The sequence below is a fragment of the Nylanderia fulva genome, unplaced genomic scaffold (genome assembly GCF_048542155.1).
Source record: "Nylanderia fulva isolate GAGA-0341 unplaced genomic scaffold, ASM4854215v1 Scaffold625, whole genome shotgun sequence".
NCBI lineage: Eukaryota > Metazoa > Arthropoda > Insecta > Hymenoptera > Formicidae > Nylanderia > Nylanderia fulva.
This window is the reverse complement of record NW_028190727.1, coordinates 11412-23673: the sequence shown is the minus strand read 5'-3', so window position 1 is coordinate 23673 and position 12262 is coordinate 11412. Positions and strand designations below refer to the sequence as shown.

Below are 12262 nucleotides of genomic sequence, written 5' to 3'. Positions count from 1 at the left end.
CATTGCTGTGTTCAAAACCTTGCACAAATAACACGTGGGCAATAAACAAATTGTATCAATCGGTAATTGATTCATATAAGTGCAAAGTTCATTCAATCTTTCGTCGCAACTACTTTCTTTAAAATTGATTTTTCTAGACTGAAGAACATTGATGTCAGAATCCGTTACTAAACCTATTCGTATTCTAGAAAGTATATCACGATATGTATTGTCGCATTTTTGTCGCATATTAATCAAAAGTTTGTCGTACTCGAACAATCTCCACAAATCACATCCACCCATGGTACCTAAATACTTCTGAATCTCTGATCGAGACATTTTAACAAACAAAAATTGTCCTTTTACAGGAGGAAGCTGCAACAAGTCCCCAAACAGGAGAATGTGTTTTCTGCCAAAGAAACCATCATCTGTATCTGTCGTATCAAAGATCGTATCTAGGTTTTTATGATTTTTTGGAGATAGGGTGAGAGAGGACGAATGAGGGTAAGAAAAGACGAGATAGGCGAAAGAGGGTAAAAGAGGACGAAATTGGATAAAAGAGGGCGAAAGAGGACGAAAGAGGACAAAAGAGGGTGAAAGAGGACAAAAGAGGGTGAAAGAGGGTGAGAGAGAATGAAAGAGAGTGAGAGAGGACAAAGGAGAGTGAAAGAGGACGAAAGAGGGTGAAAGAGGTCGAAAGAGGGTGAGAGAGAATGAAAGAGAGTGAGAAAGGACAAAGGAGAGTGAAAGAGGACGAAAGAGGGTGAGAGAGGGCGAAAGAGGGTGAGAAAGAATGAAAGAGGGTTAGAGAGGACGAAAGAGAGTGAAAGAGGACAAAAGAGGGTGAGAGGGAATGAAAGAGGGTGAAAGAAGACGAAACAGGGTGAAAGAGGGTGAGAGGGAATGAAAGAGGGTGAGAGAGAATGAAAGAGGGTGAAAGAGGACGAAAGAGGGTGAAAGAGGCGAAAGGTGGTGAAAGAGGACAAAAGAGGGTGAAAGAGGACGAAAGAGGGTGAAAGAAGGTGAAAAAGGACAACAGAGGGTGAGAGAGAACGAAAAAACTGAAAAAATAGGACGAAAAAGGGTGAGTTAGGGCGAAAGAGGGTGGGAGTGGGGGTGGGGGTGGGGGCGGGGGGACGGGATGTGGGAGGGAAAGGAGTTGATGGAAGTTGAGGAAGGTGTGAGTGAAAGGTGAGAAGAGATTTATATATATATTATATATATATAATCCTGATGAGACGTCAGCGGACGCGGACAGAGAAGAAGAAGAAGAAGAAGAAGAAGAAGAAGAAGAAGACGACGTTACTTCATTTTTCATGAAAAACGTCACTTTTTGACCGCTTGTATCTCCAGAACGGCTTGACCGATTTTATTCCTTCTTGGCTCAAATTACTCGTGGCGATGCCGCCTTTCAGGTTATATTACGTGCAATTTAAAATTTTTTATATTTTAGTAGTTCTACACCCCCAAAAGATGGACTTTGATGGTGCAGGATAAGAGACTTGTAGTGTCTTTTTTAAGGTCTTTTAGGGTTTGAACACATGGCGGGAGACACTACCGCGTCTCCTGATACAATGTATTGTATGATAAGAAGATCGGTTACAAATCTTTTTATGATATAAAACGATTAGTTTTCATTTTTTCTTTTTGAGAACAGTAACAAACATGAAAACTTTCCAAGCACCTCTAGCGGGAAAATATTCCAGTCTTCAAAAGTATGTAATATTTTAATTAATCTTTATAAAACTAAAGTGGTGTTTGTAAATCAGTCAAACCATTAATGTATCAGTGAAAACTTTAGAATATGTGTTTTTCAGAAATTTCGGCTTACATATGGGACAGCAAATCTCTTCTGCAAAATTGGCAACCGAGGGACAGCAAATCTCTTTTGTGAAAATGGCAACCGAGGGACAGCAAATCTCTCCTGTAAAAATGGCAACCGAGGGACAGCAAATCTTTTCTGCAAAAATGGCAACCATTAAACAGTTTCCGGTTGCAAAATCTTGTAGTGCACAAAACATAAGGTAAATATTTTCACAAGCTTTAGTTTTTTTAATAATATATTATACTTTTTTATTTTTGGAAGAAAATTTTTTATATATTCGTGTATATTTGCAAATTGTTAATAAAACTTTTTATTTCAGAAACTTCAATACCTTTAATGAAAAGGAAAATGATAAAAATAACACAAACGTAAACATAAATGCAGATTTATTAAGTACGTACACAGAAAATCTGAGGTATAGTTGCTTTTACTTATAAAAATAAAATTTGTGATAAATTTAATGTAAAAAAAAAACTTTGGAATATATATATATATATAAATTATTATTAAAAGTAATTTTTTGTTTAATGAAAAATTAAAAATAATTATTAGGAATGAGAAAAATAGCAATTATATTTTTTATTCAGATTGCTTCAAATTTGTAGTATAATATTTACTAGGAATTATATATTTTATATACATCTACATAAATATATAAATAGAAAAAATAGAATACATAAAAATTTAAATTAATATTTCAAATCTTTTGTTTATTTCAGTAAAGACTCAAAGTCAAGTACACTCATCCGATATATCAGAAACAAATTTCGTATCAGAATTAAGTACCTCTGCCGCTGTACAGAAGAAAGATTTATTGTCAAAAAGAAAAGTAAAAGGAAAACAACCGGATGTTTTGCATAATGCAATTTGTAAGGTAACATTTTTATTGGAAAACAAATATTCAACTTCTTCGCAATCTACGCTAAAGCCCGAAGTAGAAGAAGATGTAGCTTTTTGCCAGTTAATACTCTCAACACTAATAAATATGCCACCAAACACAAAAACAGATAAAAAGAAAGAATTATTGCGCATTATATATGATATCTAATGTGATATTCAAGTGAGATATATTTTAAGACAAAAATATATATTATATAGTTAATATAGTACGTACGAATACTTTGTTATTTTGGAAAGAATATATAATTTATTTTATTACAATTATATGTAGTAGTACATACATAAGATTTTTATTTTATTACACAATGTACACATTTTTATTTTATTACACAATGTACACATGTATTTACAATATGTTTCTGTGTTATTACAAAAAGATTCTTACAATATGTTTCTATATTATTACAAAAAAGTTCTTACAATGTTTCTGTATTATTAAAAGTTCTTACAATATGTTTCTTACAATGTTTCTGTATTAGTACAAAAAAGATATGCAGTTTATTTTATAATAATTATACAAAGTACAACATATATTAAACGACTTTTTGTAAATTAATCAATTTACTTCTCTCTTTTTTTCATCCACTAAGATTAAGCTGAATCATATGTATTTCTTATTTAATAAATAGATCACGGTTTATAAGTTTAGAGGATTTACAAGCTTATTTTATATATAAAGTAAACTTTAGTAAGAAGATGAGCAAGACTTTTAATATAAATTATAATACTTAAGTTATAACTTATATTATTATAATTTATATTAAACGTCTTATTAAATCTTCTTACTAAAATTCATCCCGATGTTGTCCTCTTCTAACATAATCATACTGCCAACAAATCTCACCAGGTGATGTCATAAAATAATCTGCAAGTTTATCGCGTTGCTTATAAGCATTTGCAGTAGCACGATGCATGGAAGTAGGAGCTATATCTGTAAGTACACTTTCATATTGCCGCCACTGTCCAGGGATTATATTCCCTTCGGCATCTTCTGAGTCTATAAAGCAAGGAGGACAATATACTCTGGCCTGTGGTTGTACACAATCTTGCATATGAATAGGTTTCCTATAAATCCTCCATCGTACCGATAAAATTCCGAAAGTATTTTCTATAGTACGTCTTGCTCTAGACAATCTAAAAATCAGTAAAATGCATGAATAAAATTATGATAATAAATAAATTTATAACCATATAAAATGTTGTAACAATACATACACTACAAACCTGTAATTAAATATTTTCTTTTTTTCATTTACAAATTTTCCAGAGTAAGGTCGCATCATTTTTGTGCTAATGGCAAAACCACTATCGCCAAGAAAAAAACAAGGTAACTTAATATTGCTTCCGGGAAGATTTGCAGTCCCTGTGAGAAGATTTAATCTTCCTTCTTCTAAAGCCATATGAATTTCAGAAGAAGTGAAAATCCCTCCATCACTATTACCACCGTATGATCCAATATCAACTAGCGTAAATGTTCGAAAATCGAACGTCTAACGCAAGCTGAAAAGGCTTAAAACATTATTGCGTTAAAACTCATGCAATCGTTTCATTCACATGCAACATGCATCATGCATCATTTTATATTAATATTATTTCAAATAGCGCTCGGCCGCACAGGTATACGTATACCCCGCGCCTGCTAAAAGGAAGCGCTTACGTCAAATCACCGATAATGGTAAACACCGCGGTCACGCGAGAGGAGATACAATTTAGGCCCGATAAAAACAAAACGATTATGTTCCTGAAAGTAAATAATTACACTAAACGCTCTTTCGCCCTCAGCCGAACTATAAAATAAAGAGAATTGTTCTCGACTATTCTAGAAATACGGGCCTATATAAACCTCCTCTCTCGTGATCGCGGCGCTCTTTTCCGATTGCTTGTCGCGTCAAGAGTGTGCTTATACTTTACGAAAAAGATCGCTTGTCTTTTTCGTTTTTCACGTTTAATTACCGTTGCTTGCGGAACATTTAGTTATTAATTATCGACTCGGCTATTTCTTTTGATTTATTCTTATCAGTTAATTCTCTGGCAATTTCTGTGCGGTTTAAACAATTGTAATTTTTGTTGTTCGTAGTGTAAATATATTTTTTGTTTACGTTACGTGTGTGTCGAGTGTAGTGCTTCGCTGTCCTTTCGCTTCCGACCTTCCTATCCTGCTTTCCGTCGCGCACAGTAAACATATATTTGTAGTCACATGCTGCCATTAGCACTACACTAAAGGTTTTCTTATAATTGAAAAATAAAGTCCCCGAATTGGGCGGAGCTTGTATCTGCACGTGCTTTCCATCAAATGACCCAACACAATTGGGAAAATTCCAATTATCCATATAACCAGCACAAATATTTTTCCACTCTTTTTCCGTTGGTAAACGAAGATAAATGAGTTATAATACCATTGATATGACAGAGCAGGTTTCATGGATAACTTTTCTGACAGTGGATTCTCCACATCTAAAAGCCAACCCAGTGAAAACTACCTAGTCAAAGTGATGTCAATATGACATCAAAACTGTCGTATGTCGTCATTGCGTCAAAGAAGTAATTCAATATGACGAAAAATTGACATCATATATTTTAACGTGCATAATGAAATATTATATATAAAAAAGATTAAAGTGAATGTTTAGAAAGTTTAGATGATATATTGTAGTAATATGTAGGGAAAACTCAATCAGTGTCATATTGATATCAAAATGACTATATTATGATGAGACAATTTGATTCAGTTATATATTACCTCCAGCGTTATTTTATATAGTATATATATATATATATGCAATTTCTATATATATTGCATTTATATATTGAGTTTGATTTAATGCATTATTTAGTTAATTTTAAATTTAATGTATATATCTTATAGTTTATTCTTTTTAATTGAATTAATCATACTAATTTAGAGTTTATCTCTTTTATTTTATATATTGGAAAGAAAAGATATACACTCTAAAATAATATATTCAGCCAGCCAGTTCAATTAAAAAGAACAGACGGTAGAACATCAGATCTTATTTAGAACAAATCTTTTATGTCACGTGTCATCCGCGACATCCGCAAACGGAACCGACGGAACGTAGTATACGTAGTACGGCAAAAGTGAAGTGCATAATAAATTGTTAAATTATAAAAAAATCTGTGGCGATTACATCGTCACATACTTCCCTGAAATTAATAAGGAAAACACGCATACGAATACGGACATTGACATATACGAAAAGGACAAAGGCACAAATAAATATAAATAAAATATTACAGACGAGACGAAAGACGAGTAGGACAGAAACAAACAAGTAAAAATAGATAGAAAATTCGCGAAGCCTCTCGAAGCCTAGCGAAGGGCGTTTTTGAGGCAAGGTATAAATAGGAGATTTTTAGATAACGAGAGATTCCGTCTTCGACAGTCGCCGCGCACGAACGCACGTTTATTAATCCGAGCGATATACCTATATGTATTCACACGTACAATTTGCATTGAAGAATATATTCAGTTGATTTAATCGTCGCATCACATTATTAATTCCCGCATCGTTCCTCCTAAGCAATCGCGACGCGCGAAAGAGACGCTAAAAATCTTTGACTTGATATCTCGGATCGACATGGATAAAAGAGCAGTAAGTATAAATAATGTACATAATAGTATTATTGTTTTCTACAGCGTATTTATTAGCCTATTATAAGTAATTGAGAAAGTTTGATAAGTTAGGTTAACCGGTGTTTTTCTTGTGTTTACTTTATATATGTAAGAAATAATAATATCCAAAAGAGGCCTTTGTGTAATTATGAAAAGTTGTGTTTGTGTATATGTATGAAAAATGTCTAGAGAAGGTTAGACGGAGACAAACTTTTTCTTTTTCTTTTAAAGTGTCGTTAATATATATATATATATATATATATATATACCTATGAAAAAACACAAAATAAATGTTTAATTACATCATATCTTAAACAAATAATTTGAATCTCCTTATATTTATGCAATAATGGTCGTCCAATGTATATAATATATGTATTCGGACACTTTTAAAGAGAGGGAGAGTGAGAGAGAGAGAAGGAGAGAAAAAGAGAGAAAAGGAGAGAGAAATATACTTTTGCAGAGTACAGTTTTTCTGATGATCTTTGTATTCATAAAGACATATAGGTAAAAGTTTATATAAAGTATTAAATTAGATTTAGATTGGTGGAGAGCAAGATTGTTGCAAGAAGCTTATTGTACGTAATGTATTTATGGCATTGAATCAGTCATTTATTGAAAATGCTAAAATGCAGAATATTGGAATATTGTAAATGGCATTGTTATATAACTTCTTTTGTTTTTATAATATGACAATGCATTCTTTCATATGTAGAATCGTCATGAGCGGATTTTGAAAAGGCAAGCTGAGGTGGAGCGTGAACGTAGATTGAGATTGCAATTATATGAAGAATATGAAGGATCAAGTGATTCATGTAACGCATCTCAACATTTAAAAGTACATGAAGAAGAGATTTTAGATTCACTAGAATTAAATACGGATGTTGAAGTGCAGGAACAAGAACAATTGGAACAAGAGCAAATAGAAAATGACAGTCAATATGAAAACGATATTTCAGGTGATAATAATACAGATTGGTCAGATAATATGGATTTGTCTGCAGAAAGTATACGAGAAGATATAACTGACAATGAATCTGATGAAGAATTTGACGTAGATGTCTATTTACGTATGGCTCTAACAGAATGGGCTTCTTATAATGTCTCAAAAAGAAAAGTAAACAGTTTGTTGAGTATTTTACACACAGTGCATCCAAATCTTCCTAAGTCATATACAACCTTGCTGAATACACCTAAGACTACGCCAGTGATTGAGATTGATAATGGACATGTGCGGTACAAAGGAATAAAAAAAAGTCTTAATTTTTTCTTAACTGAAAAATATTTAAATTCTCATGGACGAATACGATTGAATATCAGCATAGACGGATTACCTCTGGATAATAGTGGAAATTTGCATTTTTGGCCCATTTTAGGATCATTGGCTGACAATAAGATTTGTGAACCTTTTATTATTAGTGTTTATTTTGGTACAGAATTAAAACCTTCAACATTAGAACAATTTTTTGAAGAATTTATTAACGAAATAGAGGACCTTTATACAAACGGTTTTAATTTTAATGGTCATATTTATGATGTATCTATACATAACTTTATTTGTGATGCTGCAGCGAGATCTTTTGTGAAGTGTACCATTGGTCATAATAGATTATTTTCATGTGAAAAATGTGAAGTTGAAGGTGAATAGTACCATCACAGAATGGTTTATTTGAACAATGGACAGAAACGTACAGATCAATCTTTTGACAGAAGAAATCCTGAACACCATCAAGGATTATCACCATTAGAAGAGCGACTCAATATTCGAATGGTATCCCAATTCAGGCTTGAATATCTTCATCTTGTATGCGTTGGTGTGATGAAGAGATTTTTGATGCGATTATTAGAAATAAGAAACCGAGGCAAATTGAGAGATGAAAACATAGAAGCTTTTAAAAATACTTCAGCATAGATTGGGCAGTTTATTCCTAGAGAATTTAACTGAAAGCCTTATCGATTCAAAACGGTTGCTCATCTTAAGGCTACAGAGTTTAGAAGATTTTTACTATATGATGGTGTTAAAATAATAAAGGATCATACTCCTACGAAAATATATCACACTTTCTTACTCCTCCACTGTAGCATTTACATTTTAGCCTCTCCTTCACTCGTGCAGAATATTGCAATGAGAAATGTTGCTAGAATATTTTTAAATTTATTTGTACAATGTAGCAGTAATGTTTTTAGCCGTGACTTTGTTGTGTTTAATGTTCATGGACTTACTCATTTAGTTGATGAATGCGAAGAGCATGGATCCTTAGATTCATTTAGTGCTTTTCCATATGAAAACTATTTAAAAACAATCAAGCAATCATTACGATCGGGATATCATCCTTTGCAACAATTAGCAAGAAGGGATGCTGAAACCAATGGACACTTGTCAGAGCCGAAACATGTTATTGAGGGTATAGAACTGAGCGAAAATCATGTTGATCCTAATGAAACTGTTCAAGGGCAGCACTATAAGGTGCTTACCAGCAATAAATTTACATTGAGATGTGATGTTCCTGATCATTGCTTTAAAACTGAAGATGGATCTGTAGTTTTGTTGCGAAATATTATTTATTGTGAAGATAATGTAGTGATCCTACATGGACAACGATTTCATATACAGAAGAGTTATTATCAATACCCAATGGATTCATCCTTGATTGGCATCGTTCTTGTTTCACAATTAGATGAAACAGTTAGATCTTGGGAAATGAATGATACAATTATAAAATGTGTTCTTATTCCTGAAAATAATAGATCATATCTCTGTATTCCTCTTGCGCATGGTCCCTCTGATATATGACTATTGATAACGGTGAGGATCCGTTATATTGTCTGTTTACGTATTTGTACCGTAATATGCTACATGATTATTGTTTTTTACTATCTTATAGTCGACATTGGTTATTAGTTTAGTTTATTCTTTGTGGTGATATGATTTAAACTTTCAAATTTACACTTGTGGTTAAGGTTTCTCTGAGAAATCGGTTTTTGTGGAAACAAAAAGTAGCATTTTTACCTAGAATTTACTGTATTTATTTTATTATATTTAGTAGTGTGGCAAATTTATAGCAATATATGCATTTGTGAATAAGTGTGTATTTATATATGTTTTTGTAAAAGTATCAGCATTGTGTGTTTATTGTCTTGTATGAGAATATATGACTTCCTTTTCTTAACAATCAATTTATTAAAATAGGACGAATTTTAATTAAATCAAGCATACATTTACAAGTGTTACTGCAAATATTTTTAAAATACTTGATGCCGAATAAAAGTTGTCTATATTACTTATCATAATATTATAGCACTTTGACATTAGTCCATTACTTTTTAATATTGTATATATAATTTTAGGTCATTTTTTAAGTTTTATAAATCTTGGTTTTTTCAGTATGCTGTGGTGGCTTTCGCGAGAGACAAACAAGAGGAAGAAGAAACAGTTGCAGTGGTTCCTGTTAAATGGATTGACAAACATGACGATGAAATTACTGATATGTTCTGGCCTCCAGAAAACTGGCCCGAAAAAGGATCAAGACTTGTACACTTAAAAAGATCTGTAAAAAATTGTATTGAGCCTAATATTCATTGGCCTCTTCATAAAGGATCCGTTCTTCACTTATACCGTCAGTTCATTAAATCTAATATGTCAATTTCTTTATATATGCATATATTATCAATTTTTGATTAAATAAATTTTTGTGCAATAAATATAAAAATTATTATTTTTAAACTGATAATTGTAAGTGAATATGATGATGCAGTCAGAGGTTTGAAGAAAGCTGAAGATAACACATCCCTTGAAACAGAAGCAGATAACGCCCCACGAAGGAGGAAGCCACCAAAGCGATACATTGATGATTCTGATGAAGATAGTGAAGACAAGGAAAACACTTTACCATCTCGAAAAGAAAAAGTTTATCGCAAAAGTAAAATTAGAAAACTTAGTGAAAGTAGTAGTGATAACGGCAGCGAAACTTTGCCTGAAATCAACTCTGATGCCTTGAAGGCAGTTAAAGATAGTATCCATCTGAATCAAGTGCAAGATAAAGAGATGGAGAAAGTGACCAGAAAAGAATCTGTGTTATCTGTTCATAAAAATATCGAATTTAGAGTCCAGAAATTTCAAGACAATTCCAGCCAAGATAGTGAGCGAAAGCAAAGACAACTGCAAAAGATTCGCGGTAATCAATCTCAAAGTAATATTAAGAAGCACGAAAAACAGCAGGAAATGGATCATACCAAACAGAAGTTTTTGTCAGTATCAAGCAAGGACCATACATCTTTGAATAGTAAAACTTCTACAATTCTCTCTCCACCTGATTTTACAAGTGATGATGCTCAAGACTCTCTTTCATTACACTCAATGCGGATAAACAATCCTGATAAAGGATCTTCATGTTCGTTGGTACAGACTTCTGCTGGATCAAGTTCTGGTACAAATGAAGAACATTTTTCTTTGCCGAATACAAAGGCTAATCAAAGTTACTCCTACAATTTTAAGAATAAAGGTATTTATTTGCGTTTACGGTTTAGATAGTTATTGTTTTGACATTCTTTGCAGATGTTTAATAGACTTTATTTTTTTAGGTGATGGCTGCAAACATTGTCACAGTGAATAGAAGTTAAGCAGCACAGTACTTCTGGAAATTAGCAAAAAATTAGATTCAGTACTGATTAACCAGGCAATCATTGTTCGGTCTGTCAATCCAGATCATGCTAAATCCATGATATCTTCTAAAATTCCATCTATTCCATTAAAAACAAAAAAGGACTTTCAGAAAATGGAGACGGTTTTAGCAGCTAATCGCATCAATTATGAATCTGTGGTATGTCTTATATCATGTTATTATAATATATGTATTGTATAATGCATGTTAAAAATTTACTAGGCAATTATGATAATCACATTTCATGCCTTAACAGCGAGATCTGCTTTATTCTAAATGTGGCAGTTTTGGTACATCTTCTACTCCCTCAGAACGTAGTGTCACAGGGAACATTTTGTCCAAATTGATCTCAAATGATCTTGCCAAATTAATAAGTTGGAGTGGATCAGAAGGCGATAAGATAAAATTTTCTGAAACACAACTATGTGAAGTTGTATTTGGCAAGTATCTCGATTTTTTAAATTTATTACGTAAATCTCATAATTTTCATTCTAATTATATTAAGTTATTTTTTTAATACTTATAATATATGAAATATATATCAGTGTTTCTTTTGTTAATAATATTAATTTATTGCAATTGTTTCGTGTATAGGTGCAGTTAAATTACGTTTTCCTGATAGCTTTCTTATTAAAGCTGAAGCAAAAATCAAGCGTTGGTTTCAAACTGCAAATGGAAGGAAAGTTAATGAGTCGCAAAATTCTGATGCCTAATAAAACCATCTCTGGCTGTACGATTGTATTATGTATACCGTTTGACATTGTTGTGCCATTGTAAGGTGTACTTTTCAACTTTTGCTTTTTCGTACCGCAACAGCCATGCTTCTTTTTGTTAGCTATCGTCATTACTGTAACCCGAATCTGAACTACACGAACAGTTTATAAGGTCTACGACCCCTCTGATGCCTGAAGTATATTATAAGTAAAGTACATATCTAGTACCTAAGTACATTATTTTTTAGTTTTTCTTATTATTTTTGAGTTATTATTTACGTTCGTTTATATATTTTCTATTCTTGGCAGAGTTGAACAATGAAAACATTATTATTTATTATATGTGCAATGTTTAGTTTTTATTACGAGATTGATGAATTTTTGTTATGTTATTGATGTTTCCAATATGGAAATTTAACAGATAAAATGTCTTTCAATATTTGTTTAACATATAACGTTTCTTTTATGCGAAGTTTACATGATTTTTGATGATACTACGATTTTTCAGTCAGTTTATGAGTTACTTTTAATTATTTTTTTGTTATACGAC

General features: G+C 32.2%; 1 protein-coding gene and 1 pseudogene across 2 annotated transcripts; both read left to right on the top strand.

Annotated features, from left to right (window-relative positions):
- The first annotated feature begins 1148 nt into the window (after nt 1-1148).
- Nucleotides 1149-3000, top strand: LOC114934383 (uncharacterized). 2 transcript variants are annotated; one of them, XM_085488102.1, is made up of 4 exons: nt 1149-1694; nt 1797-2003; nt 2124-2219; nt 2524-3000. In XM_085488102.1, exons 1-4 carry the CDS (start codon nt 1645-1647, stop codon nt 2663-2665), a joined length of 495 nt encoding a protein of 164 aa, XP_085344228.1. In that variant the 5' UTR covers nt 1149-1644; the 3' UTR covers nt 2666-3000. The 2 variants fall into 2 exon arrangements, with proteins under 2 accessions (XP_085344228.1, XP_085344227.1); XM_085488101.1 differs by having other exon boundaries at nt 2124-2197; nt 2524-2999.
- A 3303-nt stretch (nt 3001-6303) lies between these two features.
- LOC114934800 (uncharacterized) lies at nt 6304-12023 on the top strand (annotated as a pseudogene).
- The last annotated feature ends 239 nt before the right edge of the window (nt 12024-12262 follow it).